At 33.7% G+C, this 20,583-nt stretch overlaps 1 protein-coding gene across 1 annotated transcript in view; it reads right to left on the reverse strand.

Annotated features, from left to right (window-relative positions):
- The window catches only part of LOC118734080 (GAS2-like protein pickled eggs), a 115,495-nt gene that overhangs the window by 16,725 nt on the left and 78,187 nt on the right, over positions 1 to 20,583 (reverse strand). The window contains exon 5 of the mRNA XM_036463782.1: positions 14,887 to 15,077. Within this exon, the coding sequence (XP_036319675.1) occupies positions 14,887 to 15,077 (191 nt within the window). The remainder of the gene's footprint in view (positions 1 to 14,886; positions 15,078 to 20,583) is intronic.

Raw genomic sequence — 20,583 nt, forward strand, 5'->3', positions numbered from 1 at the left:
CTTTTTAGTCCATTTATAAAAGCGTTGTATATTAAAAAGTTTTTTTTTGTATATTATTTATTTTATGTTAATGACAATGATTATGAATGTTTGTCACTGATATTTAAATCCTTGGTTTGGTTGGAATAAATATAAATATAGAGAACAGATTAATCTATGAATAAACTTTTAAAATCAAACTCATCGACCAAAAAATTAACATCATGCATTCTTTTGTTTTATTTCTGATCCCAGACAAGGGTTGCGTGATTATGAATTAGTCAAATCACAAATCCAAATATAAAATTGATTTTTGTATTGAAAGTTATATTACATCCTAATTAATAACAATTTATTATTTGTTTGAATAATAAAATCATGAATAAATTTATTTGTGATTTAATTCTTCTACCAAATCAAAACTTAAACTTATTTGTAATTTGATTCATTGGACAAACAAAAAATAAAATTGATTTGGGATTTTATTCGTTGGACAAATAAAAACAAATTTAGTTTGGGATTTGATTTGTCGAGCAAATCAATTTGATGCGTGATTTTCCAACTAAAAAATAATTTTTATGTAAGGCAAGTACGATTTTCAAGTTTTTCCTAATTCAAATTTTTGGCACACTGATTTGTGAAATGATGCTATTCGAAATGACGAAAGCGTTTTGGAAGTTCTTTGTTAACTGTAGGGCGGCGTATAAGTGGTTGTAAATTCAATTAAAATTTTCAGATCTGAATTTGATCCAAACAAATAGAACAAATTAATTTTGCCAATGGTGGAATGCATAATGTTTTCGAAATGCCCTAAAAATGATTAAAAAATTTGAATTCTGAATCCTATAAGTACATAATTGTTTAAACTAAAAATACGGTTATATGTAAGACATGTTCGCTGTTTTTATTATACTAATACCCAGTTGAACTTATACATGTGAGACATTTTGGTTATTATTATTATCTAGTACCAAGTACAACTGACGCGTGTATCTTGTTTGCAATCAATAAATGTTAAATTGTTTTCGAAAATGGTTTTTTATAAAAATTATTGGTTTCATTCTATATTGAAACTATGATACTTAAAATAAAAAAGTGATACATATTAAGGGTATTCAGACTATACTCGTTAATGTATTAATTCGTTACCTGGTAACTCGGTAAACACTTTCAACTTCGAACGCCCTTTAATCTTTTTCTAGTTAAAATTACTTTTATTTAAGTAATACTTACTTGTAAAATTTATTAATTCCACGACAGAAAGATTTGTTGAACTTTTGATAAAATGTATGCACTTTTCGCACAAGGAAATTCTAACAAATATGTGACAGAAAGGAATCAGCTGACATTTTAACGCATGTGTTACCACATTATCAGACCTGCGACCTTGTTAAGTTGGTAATGATATATTCGGTAATTTACAAAAACAAAAGAATGGTGGGAGTTACCGAATACCGAATTAAGACCTTAACGAGTACAGTCTGAATACCCTTATTGATACATTTTAAGTCTCTTCTTTGCTACAATTTTTCACAAGCCCGCGGTCACACTGCTCCCTCTACGCGATTATGACGAGGTATATATAGCAGTTTGGCGGCTGAAAAACAACAAAGCTCTTTGACCTTATGATTGGTTAGGTGAGCTACGCCCTTTCCATACTATACTAAGGACATATTTACTCACATATGTACATATGTACATACATATTTATATGCATGTATTACATTTAATTTTAAAATCAAAACTTATCACGAAAAATTCTAGGGGTCAAGGAAAAATTCTTTTATATTTTTTAGTCTATTTATAGAAACGTGGTACCCATGTACGTATATAATATTTTTATATTTTTTTTTATATTTTTTTTATACCAACTATCGTTTTGTCAACAATGAAAATTTTTTAAATATGGCTCATTCCACGGTGACGGGTGTGACATTTCTACTCACATTTTAAGGCTTAATTCTTAAACTGCAATATAAAATTCATTAAAACGAGTATTTTCGAATAGGTTTCTGAGAGATACACAATGCCTAGAAAAAAAATTTCAAAAACAATTTAATCCGAATGAGTTGTCTGAATTTTAGCCACTGTGACTGGTGTGACGAGTACGCAAACCTAATTAGCTACTACTTACTTGCGTCAGAGTTTTTCTGCTAATTATGTATTCTGCTTATGGTTTTAAATAGTTCGTTGTATAGTTAAATAAACATTCTCAACATTTACGCCAAAGTTGCTTACCTTTATTGGAAATCATAGATTATATGTTCCAAATTCAACTGTGACGGCTGTGACTTGACTTTGTGACGGGTGTGACAAGTTGAGCATAAATACACATTATTAGAAAACTAAACTAACTTTATTTCTCAAAAAATCGGATTTTACGAACACATACAAGATTCTGCCACCTAAAGACGGGATAATCCTTGATCGGACTCTTCATCTCTATTGTATGCCTGAGTAATTGTAAGGTACCTTAATTTGAATAGTATGAGGCTGTTACCTGTTAAACCGTGGCCGTTACCTGTAAAAACCGTTTTAGATACTGTTTTTGCCCTGACAAGCGAAGTAATGGTTTCTTTTTATCCGTGCCAGCATAGCTTAAGTTTTCCCATCGCTCGAGCAACATATATTTATGATTGGCTTTATCATCGTTGATCACAAACAGATGTATGACACGTTTCAGATTAGCAGATAAGTAACGGTAGCAGTCCCTGGCCGAATTTATCGAAGTTTTTCAAACTTTAAATTGTGACGGGTGTGATATGTGACGGGCGTGACCAACATAATCGGATCTTTTTTCTAAAATAAAAGCATATAAATAATTAATTAATTCGGACATATTCCCCTGTGTCATAGCGTTACTTTCGGCAGCTTTTTTACACTGTCCAAGATGTGTTTTCCTTCAAAAAATAACTATTTTGTGTATTTTGTGACGGGCGTGACATTGAAATATGCTTTGCTTCAATAAAATTTTACAAATTACGCCGTTGCAATGCTAACGAATTTTTCTCTCCATTGCGGGCTTAAACAATGCAAAAAAGATAATAGACTACGAAAATCAGTCTTGTAAATTGTGAAAAAATTAACCTCTCATATGGGTTTGTAAATAGTACAACCTAAAGTAAAAAAATATCTGATTTTGAGATAAATTTCGGAATTTTGGCTTTCAGTTTTTAAAGTTAGATGTATTTACTCTTACTTACTAGAAATAATACAGTCAAATTCTTAAGGTTATTTTCGTTTCATTCGGTATCGATTACCGTGGAATGAGCCATATGTAATTCTCTTTATTATTAAACGTCCGAATGTATCAATGATGTATTAAAAACTCTGACACAGGTCTCTAAAGTTTGATTTTTTTCTCATTGTATTCTCATTTATTCAATAAATTGCTATTTTTTCATGAAAATTCAGTTGATAAAAAATAACGCGAAGGCTTTTTGGTGAAGTTCAAATTTAAACCGGAGAAAAATGTCCTTTTTAGGACTCTTTGAAAACGAAAAGAATGTTGCATTAAAAATTTGTGCAAAATTGGAATAAGCTGGCGTAGAAGCGTTGAAGTTAAAGTAGAACTCTCTACTTCAAATGACACACGCTTACATAAATATAAAGTTTTGTAAACCCTTTATATTATCTTCATGTGATTAAATCTCTGCTATGTGTAAAGTTACATGTTTATCTGCATACATAAATATGCACATATATATTTTGTATGCCGGTATTTACCTCACATAAAAGTATAGTGAGTGTTAAGTCAACTAACATCAGTTTATTTCTATTGTAAAAGTCATATTGGCAATTTAGCGTTTATAAAAGTGCAAATCAACTTGACACATTCCAGCGCAAGCGAGCAGCTGCCAATGCTAATTACGTTTACTACATATGGAATTTATGTGTTTTACACAATTTCTACAAAAGTTATAATTTCAGCGCATATCGTTAATTCTTTGACGACACGCCAGCTCACCTCGATCGCATGCAACTACATATGTATGTAAGTAAACCGTTGAACACGTAAATGGAAACATCTCCTTGTTTTAGATCTTCATAATGTAGGTAATTTTTGCAAGTTTTAGAAAATTGGTAACTTATATCCCGAAAATGAAAGTTATATCTGCAAATCATAAAGGCTCAAAATTTAACCCGAAATAAGCCAATATTTACCGTTGTTTCTACAACAGAAACCGAATTCATTACTTACAAAAATGTATCTTTGAAACAGCACACTTTTCTTTGAAATCGCTTCATTAGTTCTCGTGCAATGAGCGCTTACAACTACAACATTTGAGCATAACCTCCATATCGAAACGAAAGACGTATTCTACGTCAAAACTAAAACCACATCTACAGGTCAAGCCTTTCATTTGACACATCGAAATACAGATTTTATGACTTGATTTTAAATATTTAACGCAAACATATGCGGCAGAGAAATTTTGAATTCGTTTTTATAACATGTGGCAACCCCCTTCATGGAAATAAAGCTATATTTCACACCCAAAGGACAAGCCCTTTAATTTGACACCTCATTTTTTAAATCGAACGAACGATACAGATTTTATGACTTGGTGTTAAATATTTACGCAAACATCTGCGGCACAGAAATTTTGAATTCGATTTTCTAACATGTGGCGACCCTTTCATGAAACTAAAGCTATGTTGCACACCCAAAGGACAAGCCCTTTAATTTGACACCTCATTTTTGAAAATCGAACGAAAGATACAGATTTTATGATATGGTGTTAAATATTTAAGCCATACAATCTCCGAACTTTTACAATACGGAACATGATCCCATAAAATACGACCAAATATTGTTGAACCGTGCAATCGAATAATACAGCTGGGATCGAAGTTCATCAGAAATCAAAAATAAGAATAAAAGTAGTTTTCACCAACTTAACAACAACACGTACAATCATAATAGGGTCGATTATCTTTTTTAATCGTATCGAAATTATTTGGTAATTTTAAATACATATATATGTTATATACAGTGTTGCCACAAAGATTTTTAATTTTTTACCAAACCTCTAAAAAAAAATTACCAAACTCAGAAAAAATTTACCAAATTTTTATGAGCATAATATTCTAAACAAATTGGAAATTATTTTTCGACGTATGTAGATAATTATTTTGGCGACGACTGAACTACACCACGTCTGGGATTGTGGCCAGCTTAGATCCATTTATATTTTCCGACCGAAAAATGAGTTCTTCCCATTCTTTTATAACAAACTCATAAAAATGCATGATGTCGCTGCCGCGTTCAAAAAATTCATATCACCATCGACTGAGCGTTTAGATAACGAAGATGAATAATTTACAGCTGTGGTTGTCCTTTTCAATGTGTTCCGACTAGAGGTATACGCCGCCGAAAAAATGTAAAAATAGTGAAAATCGGCAATAAAAAACAGGTTTTTGAAGTTTTCTCGAAATCTAGGAGGTATATTGGCCAAACTGAATTCAAATTCGGATTCTGCGGGCCGAAATACATAACCATAGGTAGGTCCGGTCAAATGCACATCACACTAATTTTTTTTTGTGTGCCGGTGTTATAAGTGCGGGAGCTTCTTCAGGCGAAATACCTTTAGGACTCTTCTTTGCCAATATGACCTTCTTGATAGCAGTACCTCTTTCTAATTTAAATAAAAGCTCATTAAGTAGCGTAGCTGAAGATCTCATTTTTAGTTCAGTGGCCAAAAAGAAATACATCTGGTTCGATAACTTTCGCTAAAAACCCATTAGCTTTCTTCATTTTAACTTTTTGGCAACAATCTTCAAAACTTTTAGCTGGCCTACCAGCAGAAAATGTCGGCTTACCAAACTTAGAACACACAAATTGTGACAAGTCTATTTCAAATTCGAGCCAATTTAACAAATTTGATTCTATAACTAGATCCTAAACTGATATTCCCTGGTACAAAATCCATTATTCCATCAAGTCTTTAATTTTTAGGGGTCGACAGCCAAAATTAAAAATTTCCTGTCTTGAAATTTTAGGAGTCATTTTGAAAATTGAAAATAAATGTATGGGTGCCGCAGCTAGCCGCAGAATTTTTTTGTGGATTCTATTAATACATACATCAATTGAGAGAATAAGTATAGTAAGTGATCTATATTCCGCCATATAAGAAAGATTTCTTCTACAAAAACAAAAAAAATAATAATTTGGTACTCACCACAAAGATTAAAACTTTATCAGCTCCAAAAAAATATGTGCGTCCACTTCGGTAATAATTTTTACATTTCCTGAATTTTCTTACTTTAAACAATGACGGAGAAAGAAATCAAGTTAAAACAAAGTTTCTTTAAACAAGTTATTGAGCCTTAAAAATACTAAGTTTTCGTTGTACGTACAATTTAATTTTTCACTTATTGCTTACTATGCCTTTTGGATACCGTTATGTTTATATGTAGCCAAATTTTTTAAACAAAGTTATATTTACTCTTAAGTAGACAATATTCTTGCATATTTGATAAAAATTACAAATAAAATATTTAATTAAATTACCCTAGCTTTGCACATTGAACCACTGTGCGCCGCCGGCGGCGGCGGCGTGCGGCGCCTAAGGAATTTTGTACAAAATTTTCATGATGTATGTACATTGAATACATCGTTTGGAGGAACTAAATACAACTTGTATAAAAACACAATTTTACGAAATGAAAATTACATTTTTAAATTACATAGTTTTTTTTGCATAATTTGGGCCATTAGACAAGAATATGATCTCCTTTGTTTTTCCTAAAAAATGGCGTACCTAACTCAGAAAAAACATAGGTAACATATTTTTCGACGAAAGCGTTTATTACAGTTAAATTAGGGTCGAATACTGGTAATCTAACGATTTTTTTCCGCAGTAGACAATTCTTTTCAATACTACAACAATACTACTTTTTTATACACCTACTACAACAACAAGAAAGTTATAACACATCAAAAACTTTAACGCCAATATCTCAGAAAGCAGTTTTAATAGAAGCGGCCTCTTTGCATCTAACTCCTAAATTATTGGAGATAAAACAAAGAAAAGTTGATTTTTCTATGTATTTTTTTAATATTTAAAACACATTTTTTGCTAAATATTTACATTCGTAAGTTATTTTATTCTGGGGTCCCACATACGTATACAAGTACTAGGTGGCTGTGTGAAAATTACGTTAGCATTCCTTAGTGGTGGTCAAACCCCAGGAAGGTTTTGCTCCCTCGCATCGCAATGTTTTCTGCACAGGGTTATGGTAAACATTAGTATTATTTTTCATTACATTCGGTTCTCCGCTTCGGTTTGGCGCTTCATATTTTAGTGGAAATTTTAACCATCTGTAAGCCATTTTTCAACAGTGTGTTAAAAAGGCCCGTTCTGGTTCGAGTTGATGGGTTAAACTTTTGGAAAAAAAGTAGACCAACCTTGTTTTCAATATGTAATCCCCAAAAAATCGTAAGAACTCCGTAATTTAACATAACGGTTGATATGATTATTGCAAAAATTTATTGAGAGCGACATAAACTACCCCAATAACTAAACTTTTAAAATTTTTTTATTTCTTTAAATTTAAATAGCATACACGGACCTGTAGAGAACATAGAGGTCCGTGTGATTATGTACGTATATACCTCAGACCTTCTTCTGTTCGCCCATCAATCAGCGCCAGACACTCAACATTTTAATTCAAGTAGGAAGTAACAATATTTACATTTAAAACTAATTCAATAATGAAATAAATAGAATTATAATAATAGAATAATGGCGAATGCCTAACGCTGACGAGCTGAAATGATAAGATTAGTAGCCTCATGGCTCTTTGAAATCTACCTTATGAGCAGTAGCGCCGGCGTTTCCAGATGAGCCGGCGTCGCCCCCGCCGCCGAATATTTTTGAAGTTGACCACGCCGCCGCCGCAAAGCCTGTCGGCGTAAACCTCTAGTTCCGACTATAACAATTCACAAATATTTTTAATGGCCGGTTGTTCAATGTATTTAACCGGAGCTTCTACCTCCGATTTGTACTAATCAGACATTGAACAATCGGCCCTAAAACATAAAACAAAAAAATCGCTCAGAGATTTACAAACATTTAAAAGGTGTTTAATATTAATAGTTCATTTCTACTGCAGTTTATGCCTATTGGAAAAAAGCAGATTACAACTCGAAGGAGGTAGTTGCTCATATTAGGTACAAGCAAATGAAAGGAAAATAGCAAAAACGAATAAATAAACATTGCAGATCACCTCTTGTTAAAAATATCTAAACTCTTAACTGTAGTTAAGCGTTTGGTGGAAATGGGCTGTAATATACAGTCTTTTACATAATTTATTTTACATAACTTAAAACCAAAACATGAATCCAGCAAATGTATCGTTAAACGGTAGATAAAATTTGCTTTTACTTTTTTATAAGTGGGTCACATTCGTATTTAATCGCAAACTTTTAATTAGTCCCGTAAAATTATTTTCTTTCACCATTGGTTCCGGCAGGTAAAAATGATCCAAAATCCAGATTTGTGGGACTGTAGGGGCTGTGATCGAGCCGCCATATTGGGAAAAATGGGTGGTTTCCTGCTATATTGCAAACTCATACTAAAAGTTCTGAGTTGTCAAGGCAAATTGTTACATTAAAGAGCCCCTTCAATTTTTGGCTCTCTTAAGGTGTAGATACATACATATGTAATTACATAAGCAAATATTTTTGTTTTGTGCAATTGTCAGAAGGTTCAAAGTCATAAATTTTTATAAGTAATAAGTTAGTATTAAAAACTTAAAAGAAAAGACTTACGTTAAAAAAAAATACCAAATTACCAAACTCCTTCTAAAAAGAAAAAAATTACCAGTTTTGGTAAAAAATTACCAAAGCGGCAACGCTGGTTATATATTGTATATGGAAAAAAGCTAAAAATCTGGCAAAAAATTTCTCAAAAAGCTGAATTTCCCGCTTCCCGCAATTTCTCATTTCCTGCCGCCAAACCAGATTTGACGGGAAAAGAGCTAAATTGGCAGCCCTGATTGTAGATCCGTTGAGCTGAGGATCAAACTTGTTGGGGATGGTATGTGTATGATGAGGACGTCGTATTCATATCTATGGCAACTTATACACATAAATCAATATCGTTGTGCATATGCGTACATCAGAGTGGTAACGTTTCCCTGATTAATTAAATAACGCCCGATTGATTTATTTCATAAAAAAGAAATAGTAGTATTTTCTCTGGCTTGATTTTACTGAAACATTCCAATTATCTCTACAGGCATACATTTGCCTAAAATGGAACGTGAACCGGTTTTGAACCGAACCGGTTTTGAACCGGAAAACCGCTTTTTTCTATTAATTAACTGAACCATTAACCGAACCGAAATTTTCCACAAATGTTTGATCCGAACCGAAAACCGAACCACTTTCCATAAAGGTTTAAAGGTTCGTTTCAACCAATTTTCAATAGATAAATGTACCCACTATTTTTTGTTTTTGTTAAACATGGTAATACCTACCATGTTTTTTACCATGTGAGAATATCAATGGGTTGCCTACCCATCTCATTTGACAGACCGCTTAACCTTGCGCGTTGTTGCACTTGACACCTAAACTTGCGCGTTATTTTTTTTTGTTTTTCGAACCCTTGAACCGAACCGAAACTCCGGTTCAAAGACCAAACAAACCGCTTTGACGAACCAATCCAAAAGTGCAAAAACGGTTCGAACCGCTGAACCGAACCGACCAAATTTTTCATCCGGTTCACGTCCCTGAATTACTCTCTATTTTAGAAAACAGTGTAGTTTTGCGTTAAATTCCCTTCTGCAGTATACGCATAAAATCGAACGGTATTTTTTCCAATAACTGATAAGCGAATTATTGGAAATTAAGGGTAAATTGTTACTGTTTTTTTAGCCTTCAATGCGATACGCATATCCTCAGCGTCTTAGGTTTTTCAGTGGGGGCGCGCAAACGCGGAAGGCCGCGGCACGCCGCCTCGCCATTGCCCCGGAGAATTTATTCTTTACATACTTACATTATTTAATGCGAATTTTTAAAAAAGCTCTGGTTTTTTATTTATTTATGTTGAAAAATGAAAGAAAAAAGATTTTAACGTTTGAATGCTTCTACTTTTTTGGAGAATACCTGAAATTAATTTCAAATGTCTGCAATTATTTAAAAAACTATTCATAAACATTTAATTAAAAAATATTTTTAATTTGCCATCTATACTGATATATATTTTGAAAGCCGTTTGAAGCTTTGAATTATTTAATTTTCATACACATGTACATTAGACTGCATCACTGCCCATACAAAAAAAATCGGTACTTTTTTTCCATTGGAACTATAAAATCTATTATATTTTAAGACGTCCACCAAAATATTTCGGAAAAATATTAAGATTTAAGTGAGCTGGACCGATTTGAAAATACCTCCAAAAATGGAGTTTTTTATGAATAAAAATAGTTTCTTAAAGATTTTTTTTTGAAAAAATCCCCTCAAATGACAAAACGGTTTAAGCTTAAAATATTTGCATAAAAATATTTAAAAAAATTAAAAAAAAAATTTTGAACGGAATCGTAATGATGAGATTTTTGATGCTGTTTTTTAACTTTTTTCAAAGATTGGTATAGGAAAAACTTGAATAACTGAACCCAAACTCTTCCGATTTAAACCTAAGAGGTGTCATTGGAAAGGTATTTTCTCACCCTTTTTATTTCTTTGCTAATAAACTCATTCAAAGGATGGAAGAGAAAGGTAGGATGAACGAACGTCATTCAAAGTTGAACTAAGATGTGTTGGTATTCGAAAAAACAAGATGGGACACGAATGACATTTTTTTTGGCCAGTAATAAAAACAGTGTGAAAATACCTTTCTACTGAGATCCCATAAGTCTAAATCAGAACATTTTTGGCCCAGTTATTCAAGTTTTTCGTAAACCAATCTTTGAAAAAAGTAAAAAAAAACAGCATCAAAAATCTCATTCTTACGATTCCGTTGAAAAGATTTTCAAATATTTTTATGCAGATTTTTTAAGCTTAATCTAATTTGTCCTCTGAGGGGACTTTTTTCAAAAAGTTCTTTAAGAAACTATTTTTATTCACAAAAAACTTAATTTTTGGAGGTATTTTCAAATCGGTCCAGCTCGCTTAAATCTTAATATTTTTCCGAAATATTTTGGTGGACGTCTTAAAATATATTAAATTTTGTAATCCTGGTGGAAAAACCGCAGTTTTTTTTGGTGATGCAGTCTAATGTACATACATACATACATATGTATTAAATATATGCATTGAAATTTGTTAATTCCGATTTCTTAGTATAATAAAGGATAACAAATATTTAGTTCAATGTTATCATATTAGTTAGTTTTTATTTAGAACAGGGGATTTTGGATGCGCATATTCTAAAATGGAGACAAGAGCCACAAACGCCCGCGGGCTTTATTTAATTTTTTAGGAAATGAAGCCCGCCGGCGTTATTGCCATATCGAAAGGGAAATAATGCCCACCGGCAAAAGTCAATGAAGCCCGCAGGCTTAATTTCTTTTTCGAAAAGGCAATAACGCCCGCGGGCTTTATTTCTTTTTTTTTGTTAGGAAATAAAGCCCGTGGGCGTTATTCCGCGGGCCTTATTGCACTCCACCGATTTAGATGTACTTGTATCCAAAATATGCTTAGTGGCGGGGAATACCAAAATAGGCACTCTTTGCGTATCACTGCTCTACACCAGCTTATTGTTATCCGATCATTGCTTGTGCTTTAACGATCGTAATCCATACACGATGTTTACTGAGCTGTGTTGTAAAGAGGTGGGTATTCCGTAGAGTAATCCCTTGTAGTAGTTTTGTGCTACTCTGATGTAATTGGACCAAATTTTTTATATGCATTGCAGTTAATTTTGGAGTACTCCATGACTCTTTACATGCGTGCATGGAGTAGTCGGGATTTTTGCAGGTATATGGTATATACATACATACATATACAGTATATCCGATCACATACTTAGGGCCGTTTTCTCATCTAACCTTTAGATTACCGGCCACTTTAACGTCGCGATTTACGAGTTTTCGTTTTCTCATCAGCGCATTAATTTCTCGAATCGATTAATTGCTGCTCACCCGGTGCAACGTTTAAAAATTTGTACCCAACTTTAAATTTTGGTTTGGTTTTGGTTCATGAGTCAGATATATTAGATATTTCCACCAAGGTTTTGGTTTTTGCTAATAGTTGCTCTTGCTCTATATTTGCTTATGTTTCATTGCCAACCTTTATTATGGCAAAATATTTTTAAATTTTAAAAATACATTTTTAATTAATAAATTTTTTTACTGAAATTGCAAGCATCTTAGGAAGTATTAGTCCTACATAAACTGATATATTGACCTTTTTTGTAGAGAATCGAAGTAAGCAAAGAAAGCGTTTGAACTTTGATGGACTTATATTGTCCAAAAATTGTCATCATTCACACAAATTTTCTTTAGAGCATAATGAGCCATATTTTTACTATAACCAATCGAAATTCTAAAAAGCGGATTTTCGGCCCACGTTAATGTACAGTAGACTGCATCACTCCTCATACAAAAAAAAATCGGTAAAAAAAATGTTCTACGGAATCATAATAATGAGATTTTTTATGCTGTTTTTGAACTTTTTTCAAAGACTGGTTTAAGAAAAACTTGAATAACTAAGCCAAAACCTTACCAATTTAGATATATGAGGTATCATTGGTAAGGTATTTTTTCACCCTTGTAATCTCTTTGCGAATGAGCTCATTCAAAGTATGAAAGAGGAAGGTAAGATAAACGCGTGTCATTCCATGTTGAATTAAGATGTGTTGGTATTTGATAAAGAAAAATTTGGGACGTGAATGAGTTTTTTTTTTGCAAAGAAATAAAAAGGGTGAGCAAATACCTTCACACTGACACCTCCTAAGTCTATATCAGTAAAAGTTAAAAAACATCATCAAAAATCTCATTATTATGATTCCGTTGATCCAATTTTTTAATATTTTTATGCAGATTTTTTAAGCTTAAACTGTTTTGTCATCTGAGGGGATTTTTTCCAAAAAATCCTTTAAGAAACTATTTTTATTCATAAAAAAACTCAATTTTAAGAGGTATTTTCAAACCGGTCCAGCTCAAGTAAATCTTAATATTTTTCCGAAATATTTTGGTAGAAGTCCCAAAATATACTAGGTTTGGTAATCCCGCCAGAAAAACCGCACCTTTTTTTGGTGATGCAGTCTACAGTAGTAGTAGTAGTTTTAAAATATTATTTTTGTTGTTATATAATTCTGGTTATTTTTGTATAAATAGTTCATTCTTTAACAACATCCGTATAAATACAAGTTTAAGTGTCACACGATTGGGTGTTTGCCAAAATTTGGTGCATATCGTATCCCAATTGTGTGAATTCCCAAATATTTTTCTTTATCCCAATCACGAAAATTAATTTGTTGTAATTTTTCAATAGAACATCGCTGTATTGTACCAATCTTTTGGCTACAAAAAAAAATTTCCCCATTTTTTTTATTTTGTACCAATAGCCCAATATAAAAATGTACTAATCTGTACAAATGTACAAATCGAGTGCCACTGCCTTAAAAATGTATGCAATTAAAAAACAAATTCAACAAATTTTCGTAAAAATTTCAAGTTTTTTAATTAGATTCTGAGTATGCAGTTTTTTAGCCCATTGAATTCTAGTAGAATAAAGTACAAGTTTCAAATGGCTAAAAACTACGATTAATTTTTTAGAATTAAAAAAAAAGCTCGAAATTTGTACGAAAGTTTCTTGAATTTTTTTTAATGTTGCACAAATTTGGAACCTTGGATTTATACGGGTTTTGTTAAAGAATGAACTATATTATTATAAAAAAAATAACCAAAACTAAATAACAACGAAAATAATACGTTAAAACTTGGCAACAAGTGGTTCGGCTATAATTTTTTTACCACTATATGTATTTTTTAATATCTTTAATTAGACATGCACATTGTACATAAAGGAAGTACATAACAAAATTGAAAAATATATCGTCGCTGCGCCAACAAAAACAGTTATGTGTTTTTTAATAACTTTTCAGGAGAGCAAAAAACTGATTCCTAGTGCCAATAGGCAATATTATGCAAGTGTGGTATTAAAAAAAAATAAAAATAAAAATATGCCATTGATTTAGGAAATAAAAATCAATTTTTTTGACCAATTGCGACGTGATCAACATTTGCGCCGCTTTAAAGCACATATCTGTTTTTATACACGATTTAAATTTGCTTTTGTTTGGCGGTATGGAGTCGTATGCAATTTGTACATAATACTGCCGTTAGGCCTAGATGCAATGTATAGAAGTTGAGGACTCCATTATTTAACTGCCTGTTATGTAATGAAAAATGGTCAGAAACGTTTTTATTGGATTTTTGCGATAAAAATTAATGCAAAGTGATGAGTGGACACATACTTTGTACAAACCATGAAACTACCAGAGCTGCGAACTGATTTCTCGGTCAGCGTATTAACTTGACCCAATGCACTTTTTCAAAGTTTCGATAGGTGATATCCAATGAATGCTCGTATATACAAGAAATAATTTCATATGTATACTCTAAATTATTAACAATGTAAGGATGTGATGGCCTCGCCTGTCGCATACGACTTATGTAATCCATTGGTGAATATATCGGTGGATTGAATACATTTTCTAATGTAGAGTGGGCGGTGTCTACCTCCATACTTTTTACCTTTGTTAATTGTTGAATTCCGATTGCTAGCGATCAAATTAAATAGTAGAATCTATGTAGTGTAAGTGGTATGTGCATACATATGTAACGAAAACGGAGTCTGTCAGAACACCTACAAGCGCCCCCACCCCCCTGAATACGGACTTGCTGCTTACATTAGAAAATGGCCCTTAAAGTTTTTATTGTTTAACTCACCGTTCGTAGATTACTTGCGCTTTGTGCAGTTCTATACCGCCGTTGCTTTGATTGGTGGTGCGTGGTACTAAACGAGCAGCTATAGATGCACGATGCTGTACTTTACATCGACAGGGATCATGCTTGTCCAGGTAATGTGCGAGAGTATCCCAACCTCCGCCGACACGAACCATAACGTGGGAGCGTAAAATCTAAAATGCAAAAAAAGAAATATGATAAAGTATCCTTTAAGTAGATTCTGCATAATGTCTCAGTGCCGATGTACGAAGCACTTTATGTGTACCAGGGTTGTTGCGAATATTCGCAATCGCTTTCGCTTTTGCGAATGCAATATTGTGCAAGTGCACTGATAAAACGTATATTTGGCAAACAAAATGACAAATTGTAGCCAAAATTTTTTGTCTGTGGAGATGCTACGTTAAAACTGTCCCCCTACGCCCCCTTCTTTTGTAATTTATAGTCAAAGAGTAAGATCCTTCAATAGGTATTTCCAGAGAAAATTATCAACCTCTGGCTATAAAGGGAACCGGCTATTTGCGCGTAAACGAATATTATTTGTCAAAGGTCTGTTGAAAAAAAACAGTTGGTTTTTTCTACTATTTCTTAGATAAGTGTAATTATTTGTTTTCTCATAAAACTTATTATAATTAAATTCCGTGTTTCCTTTTATTAGTCTTTCCGCTCGAAAACAACAACAACAACTTAACAGCCAAGTTCACAAACCAAATAAGAATTAATTCAAGGCGAATTTAATATCTATTGAGGAGTGGGACTTGGCATGCAATATATCGTTAGTATAGTATGGAAAGGGCGTAACTCACATCGTCGCTGAAATACAAAAAGCCGCAACTAACAAAAAATCCAAAATTCAATTTTTGATTGATTATGATGAATTTCATCGAATCATAAGTCCCCACATCGTTTTATGCAATAAAAATATTTGTTAGTTGTTACTTTTTTACATTTCAGCGACAATGTGAAATACGCGATTTCCATACTATATTAACGATATGTTGAAAATTTGCGTTCATTCGGCTCAAAATATCAAAGCACATTGAGCGCATGGAATGGAACAACAAAAAAGTCGAACGGAATAACGGAAAAGTCGAAAATAATAGAAAAACCTACGCCCGAGGAGGCCTCAAACCCGGACCCTCTCGACCGCCAGCCTAATGCTTTGACCACTCGGCCATTGCGACTCTTTGGGCGGCACGGACAATAGGCATACATAAACGCTATCAGTTGGCCGCTGTATGCCTACGGTGACTAGATTTCTGTGGAAAATATTCGGGACATTTCTAAAGCATCGATGTTTTTAGAAAAAAAGACATAACATCTTTTATGGCAGTTTTATTTTGAACAAAACAATGAGAAAAAACTTGAAAACACGATCGCAAAAATGTATACACAGCTTATATTTTTCATATTTTTTTTTTTATTTCACTAAATTCAAGTTTGTATAGGTTGATTAAAGAAGTCAACAAACTTAACAAATAATATATTATAAAAACCTAAAAAAAAATTTTGCAGAATCATAGACTGTAATATAGCGAGAGTACTAGTTTGACAGAACAAAACATAACCAAAGGTCTTAGAAAATAAGGATGCTGGCTATGTTCATAGTTCCCTTATATTCTATGTTGTTTGTGTTAACAAAAGTGCTCCTTTGTTCGTCAGAAAAATGGCTTTTCGGCCAGAGTTCAAGGAGACTCATATTAAATTAAATAAAGAAAACCCCGAAAATGGGGATTTATTCGGTACAAATATGTAAAATCGGGACACTTATACGTCCCGACTTTTAAAAAATATTCACCGGGACAATTTTCTCAAAATCGGTACTGTCCCGTAAAAATCGGTACGAATGGTCACCGAAAGTATATCACATTATCCGAACCATATATGTATTTTACATTACCCTCCAATTTTTGAAATAGGTACTTTTTGGGTTATTTGAAAGCTCGAACATTGGCTACAAACCTCTAAAAACAAATACCTTTTAAATACCCGAACTTCCTCAAGTCTCTAAAAACCCGAAATTCTTAGAAATGTCTAAGCAGCCACGAAAATCTGGAAACTGTCCCGAGAACCCCAAAAATTCTAGAAATCTAGAAATAACCTTGAAATAGTTCCGAAATAGTCCCTAGAATTTCGAAATCCTGAAATATTTCCGAAAACTCCGACGAAATCTCGAAAATCCCGAAATAGTCCCGGGAATGCCAAAAGTCTCGAAAATTCCGAAGTCGTTTCGAAAATCCCGAAAGTCCCAAAAATCCCGATGTACATATTAGTCGCAAGAATGCCAAAAACTCCGAAGTAGTCTCGAAAATCCCGATATTAGTCACGATATCGATAATCGTATTGAAAAATATATCGGTAGATATAACAATAAAAGTATCGATAAAGATATCGATTAAAAGATCGATAAATATATCGATGCAAATATCTATACAAATATTGATAAATATATCGATAAAAAAATACCGATATATGTACATATCCATTGAAATATCAATACATTTATCGATATCAAAATCGATAAATATAACAAAAATTCCGAAATAGGTCCTAAAATGACGAAATAGTCCCGGGAATCTAGAAGTGGTCTCGGGTATCCCGAAATGGTCCCGAGAATCCCTAAAATCCTGATAAAGTCCCGAGAACATCTTAAGTCCCGAAATAGTTCCCAAATTGAGGTGGGGTGAGTTTAGGTGAAGTGCGATGAAACGGTTGTGATCAGGGCTGCCAATTATACTTAGGTATGAAGTGCCAAATAAGGTGCATTTCTTTGTAATTCTTCCTATTTAGCCTTAAAATTGGAAACACATTCCTAAAACAAAGGTCCAATGCCAAAGTAAGATAAATTAATTGTATACACTATAGATATTAGGAAATTGTTGTTCAGAAAAAGAAGCACACGCAAAGAATTTCACAACAATGTATTGAAATATTATTATTTTTCAAAAATGCCATTTTGGCAGGTTGTGCCAAATTAAAAAATTTAGTGCCATTTGAAGTAAAATAGAGCTAAAATTGACACGGTTTGAGCCAAGTTGGCAGCCTTGGTTGTGATGAGTTCAGCTGTGTTTAAGGTTTCGTGAATTTAGGAGTTTAAGTGAGATGTGGTGAGCTGAAGTGAGTTGTGGTAAGGTTGGTTGAGGTGATTGTAAGGTGAGGTGTTAATTTTTTAAGTCAAAGTATTTAGTTTGAAAGTATTTAGCCATCGAGACTAAATACCTTGGTACTTTAGTGAAAGTATTTTGCATCTCCAAAGTACCTGAGTAATTTGGACCAGAGTATTCAGCGCCTGCTAAATACCTTAATTGTTTGTACTTTACTATCTTGCAGCTCGTAAATACCCAAGTTGTTTTTTTTTCTTTAATATCCAACAGCTCCTAAATACCTTAGTATTTTTTACTTAAGTATTTAGCACACTCCTAAATACCTAAGTGCTTTTTGTCTAGTTATTTAGCAGCTCGTTGTGGAGTGCCTCTGGTCACATGCTTTGTAATAGAGCCGTCCCCAGTTCTGATAGAATAGTTCTCTATTCTGGAAGGCGCCCAACAAAATCCACCAGGCCCCGTTGCACTCCCACCATAAGGAGGGATTTAACAAGAGACTTCGGATAGACGTTGTTGACAACACCTCGATATCGATTATGGCCAATCCTTTTTTAATCGTCGATTCGATTTCGTGGAGTTCTGCCTCCACGAATTTTTCCTTGGAATATGCATGCTTGTTCGAGGAGAAGTTGTCATTTTCTATATTCCGTCGATTATATTTGCCAATGAGCCTCTCTAGTTTTAAGAAAGAATGGATGAGGCTTATAGGCATTCGGAATCACATGAGCGGGCCTGCCTCCTTTTGGTAAGAAAACGACCTTCGCCTTTGTCCACCCGTATGGTATGTGAGTTAGGGTTAGGCAGGCTGTTAAAATCTGAGAGAGAAGAGGGCACAGTATGTCCTTAGCTTCGTGTAGGTGGGCGGTAAAGATTTCGTCAAGTCCCGGCGATTTGTGGGGCTGGAAGGGCATTATAGCCCATTTCACCCTCTCATAACTTACGACGTTCCTTAAGATATCACCTAGGGATGAGTGGATCCCAGGGCCGGGCGAAGTGCCGGAGGTGTCGTCAGAGAAACACGGGAAGTGAGTGCTCATAAGGATCTCCAGCATTTCGTTACATGATAAAGTCCAGTCACCGTTAGTCTTCTTGATAGAGTTCATACTTGAAGAAGGTTTCAATAGAACTTTGCTCAGCCTGTTGGCTTCAGAGCCCTCTTATATGTTGTTGCAGAATGTTTGACAAGATTCGCGTTTTGCCCTTTTTATGGCCTGATTGAAAATTTGAGTGCATCCTTGTAGGGTTATCAAAGACCTATTCACTTGGCTTGATTGCTGTTTTTCCTCAGTGCTGAAATCGCAGAATTCCAACACTAGAGTTTCTTTTTCCCTTCGGGAGGGTGCTTGGGCAGGAGGCCCTGAAAGCAATATTATTGGCATTTGTCACGAAGTTCACTGCTTCATAAATTGTTGACCATAAGTGCAGCTCACCGAGAGAAACAGCCTTCGTGTTCGAGAGACTCGCGTCATCAGGTCTTAACGATAAGCAGGACCTGTCGTGAGAAGCGTATCAATGTAGATGGGTAATTTCATAAATCAGTGAAATTTTGAATCAAAGAATTTCGGAAAAAACCTGTCATTTCTCAACATGTTGTGCTTGATAAATTTTATCCAGCGCTCCAATTTTATGTCCCTTTCAAGCAATAGAAATCCTTCAAATTACTCGAATAGGCGTTTGCGTCAGTGATTGTACCCAAATCTCTTTAGGAAAAAATATACTGGATGAAGAATGTATTCGTAACCCAATTACTGCGATTTTGCCATTGCATGTGTGCAACGGTGCATTGCCTTGGTGGAAGGCACTTTTTTCTTTGCCGAAAACGGTCGCTGCAAATCAACGCAACCGCCGCATAGTGGGATAGATCGGCAATATAGGTGGACAAAATTAATCCCTTACGTTTTAACCAGTGATGGGCACACCTCAATTCTTTGGTATTTAAAGTACGAGTTTGGTACTAAGGCCTCTGTGCGAGTACGTCTAAATTTCTACTTAAATAGAAAAAATCCTTAATCACTGGGAAAGTGTCGGTAATGCAGTGAATAGGAACAATTTAAATTTTTTTAGAGCATACTTTTCAACTTAAATTGAATTGTTAAATATATTTGGGCGAGCGATTATGCGAACAATACTTTTTTAGAAGTTTTAATTAATTTTTATCATTGCACTCGTTGAGCTAGAAAAAAGTGGGCGTGACTCACCAGTTTTTCTTGATTTTAATGGTATACATTTTTTTGGTGCAAATTAGAAGGGTCGGTGCTAGGAGGCGGTAAAAGTAGCATTTTCAATATTTTCAAAAGCTTATATTTCGAAAATGGTTGAACCGATATGATTGGAAAGGCAATTGAAATGCCTTTCATTTGATAAATACATATAATGTGTACATGTTTTGAAAAAACTAAAAAACCAAATTATGGCCATTTCTCCTAGAAATGTATGGTTTTCGTAAAAAAGTACGTAATTAACTATTTTGAAAGATATGCTTATCAGAACAAAGCAAAAAATAGTAGAAAGTTGGAATAAAAAATGTATCTTTTAATATTGTTAGTTACGTATTTTTTAAGATGACCATGATTTCGTT

Source organism: Rhagoletis pomonella, unplaced genomic scaffold (assembly GCF_013731165.1).
Source record: "Rhagoletis pomonella isolate Grant_MI unplaced genomic scaffold, Rhpom_1.0 Rhpom_scaffold_00002, whole genome shotgun sequence".
NCBI lineage: Eukaryota > Metazoa > Arthropoda > Insecta > Diptera > Tephritidae > Rhagoletis > Rhagoletis pomonella.